This window comes from Liolophura sinensis, chromosome 11 (assembly GCF_032854445.1).
Source record: "Liolophura sinensis isolate JHLJ2023 chromosome 11, CUHK_Ljap_v2, whole genome shotgun sequence".
In the NCBI taxonomy this organism is placed as follows: Eukaryota; Metazoa; Mollusca; class Polyplacophora; order Chitonida; family Chitonidae; genus Liolophura; species Liolophura sinensis.
The window spans coordinates 7,770,163-7,773,196 of record NC_088305.1 but is presented as its reverse complement, the minus strand read 5'-3'; the positions used below and the strand labels follow the sequence as shown (position 1 = coordinate 7,773,196).

At 42.1% G+C, this 3,034-nt stretch overlaps 1 protein-coding gene across 1 annotated transcript; it reads left to right on the top strand.

Annotated features, from left to right (window-relative positions):
• Positions 1 to 1,569: 1,569 nt before the first annotated feature.
• On the top strand, positions 1,570 to 2,400 carry LOC135477814 (prostaglandin E2 receptor EP4 subtype-like). The gene has a single exon (XM_064758017.1). It carries the CDS (start codon positions 1,570 to 1,572, stop codon positions 2,398 to 2,400), a length of 831 nt encoding a protein of 276 aa, XP_064614087.1.
• Positions 2,401 to 3,034: the final 634 nt, after the last annotated feature.

Sequence of the window (3,034 nt, the reverse complement as noted above, 5' to 3'; positions counted from 1 at the left end):
GATTCAGCGATGTGAACGTAACACCGGCTGGGGAAGCAAAGCTTATGTGATTTATCATAATTTCACTTTTTCGCTTACTAGTTCGATTCACGGAAAGCGAAAAGATAGTTTGGGATGGTTTCATTTTATTTTTTTTTAAATGGAAGTAAGACACCGTTATTCTTTAGGCTGCATTTTGTCTTGGCGTCCAGCGTCAGTGTTGCTTCAGAAGTATATGTGTAGTACTGGTGGTAACTGAGATGTCTCAAGTACACGACGCGTGATTCCTTCGGTTCGTTGTCGTTATCGGATTGATAGCTTATTCAAAGGCTTGCTTCATTTAGTCAGACACCTGTCGAAATCCGTCATTTTGCAATATGAAGGGCAATTTGACAGAAACAGTTTTGTGTTTTTTGTTGACGCTTGCAAAGTGAGCGGCTGTGGTGATATTCACGAAGAATTTATTTCTTTTGTGACAGGCTGTTGTGAATCTATATATGCATTCAGTACAATTTTTAGAGATGGAAAAGGCACTTTACTGTTCTACAATCTAAATTGTTGTTCAAAGTGATTTTTCAAAGAAACCTTATACAAAATGTTCAAGAAAAAGATTTGGAAAATATTTCACAGTCTAGGTTTCGGTACATTGCAATATTTCCACAAATGCATGACGGGAACTGATATTTTATGAAACAAAGTAGGAAAGATATCCTGTAGGTGGGTAGACTTACAGACGGAACTTTTCAACTTATCGTTTGTTTTTATTAGTGTTTCAAACGATACACAAAGAATTGTCCTGTCTATATAGGACGATGGTCAAGGTTATGCGTTCAGGGTTGTGCGGCGTTAGAAATAAATTAAATTGAATAAATTGAATTAAATTGAATAGAAAAAATAACTTTGCTGGGAAAGTGTGGGAAATTAAGCCAATATATTGGCCCTACGAATTAAGTACCGTCCAATCTGATCATTAATTATGTTCTGCGCAGACTAAAACAAGCAGAGAAAAACTTGCAAGGATTGCGCTGAAGGCTGACTATTTACGTTACGTCACATGTGACACACGTTAAAAAATTTGACAATAAGTACTTTAAATGCTGAACTTTCATTTGTTACAGAATCTGTGAACGTGACCTTTCTGGAATTGCCTAGAATTCACGGTCATCGACATAGAAGTATTCTGCAATAATTCTTCCTCGTGACAAGAACGATGGTGGTTTGTCGTGGGATTAAATAAATACTGGTTGAAAAACCGTAACGGAACACCATGGCGAGTAGCGTGGCGTATTATATTTACGTTACATCAACTGGAACTGGCTTACTTTTTTGGTCAGGATAGTAGAAAACTCTGAAAGGCACCTTCCAGACCAGTCCTTAGTATTCATTAAAATCTATGGTGGATTTCGACTATCATTGCTGAAGTTAGTATACCCCAGGTCACAGAAACCTGTTTTAGCACACGGTTATTCCGAGGTTCTGATTCGACGTGAATGTCAGTGGCGAGTGACGAGTACCGCAAAATCTATCTCAGCCGGACTGTCCTGATAAAGTGTCAACGGTGTAACTAATCCATCTCAATCGGCCTACAATATGGCCAACGGCAGAGACGAGACAAAAGCCCCGGTGTCAGAATCCAGCGCCTGGCAGGACGTATCCGGCACCCTGAGCCTGATCGTGGAAGCCGCCTTGGTCGTCGTCAACCTTTTCCCGATTCTCGTCGTGCTGAGGGGGAAGAAAGTCAAGGAACGGACGGTGACGGACGAACTGGTGTTGGCCTTGAGCATCACGGACATTCTGGGCGTGCTGGTTCCCACGCCCATCGCCTTGATGTCCTACTTCGACCAACACTGGCAAGGTGGCTACGAAACCTGCATCTTCTTCCAAGTGACCACTCAATGTTTCCAGACAGTGTCCATCTTACTCGTCACCTACATGTGTTTGGATCGATTCCTTGTCCTTCGAAAAGCTCTTTACTACAAAGCCACCGGCGTGTACTCCGCCGACAAGGTAAAATTCTTCGTTCTAATCCTGTACGGGGTTTCCCTGGTGGTGGGGTCCATGCCTGTGTCTGGTTTAGCCCCTGTCCCCGCCTCAAGGAACTCGTGCGAATCGTGGATCACAGCCATGCCCGCCACACGAATGCAGGCGACTTTTTACTTGACGGTTTTGTCGCTGGGTTATTTGAACATGTTTATCGTAATCCTGCTAAATATCTGTGTTATATCGATGGTGTGGAAATTAAAGCGAAAAATGCAGCCGTTGAGGGGAAGGTCGGTGGCTAACCACATACCGGAACTGCAGATAGAACGGAAAACTATCTTTGAATACAGCTGGATGACACTGACCGTCGCCGTTCTTTTCTACTTGACATGGTTTCCTGCCTTAGTAAGTATTCATAGTTTTACAAATTTCATTACATGATAATTCATGTGAAGCCAACGCTTCTATGTCATGGATATATTACGGCAGGTTTTATTTATGTTTTATATCTGATACGTATGACCTGTTACGTCAACTTTGGTGTATACAAGCGTATGTAGTGAAGCATCAAGTTTAATGTTTGTGTATCTAGTGGTGTCTCAAGTTTGATGCTGGTTTATGTAGCGGTACGTCAAGTTTTGGTGTCTGCGTGTCCAACCCGGTGTCTGTGTATATAGTAGTGCGTCACGACTGGTGACTGTGTATAGTAGTCCGTCAAGTTTCGTGTCTGTGTATATAGCCTAGTAGTGCACCAAGATTGGTGTTTGTGTATATATAGTGTATCAAGATTGGAGTCTGCGTATATAGTAGTGCATCAAGATTGGTGTCTGTGTATGTAGTAGTGCGTCAAGACTGTTGTGTGTGTATTTAATAGTGCGTCAAGATTTCTGTCTGTGTATATAGTACTACGCAACGATGGGTGTCTGTGTATATAGCAGTGCATCAAGATTGGTGTCTGTGTGCAAAGTAGTGCGTCGGTACTGGTGTTTGTGTATATGTCAGTGCGTCAAGATTGGTGTCGGTGTATATAGTAGTGCATCAAGACTGGTGTCTGTGTATATATTAGTGCATCAAG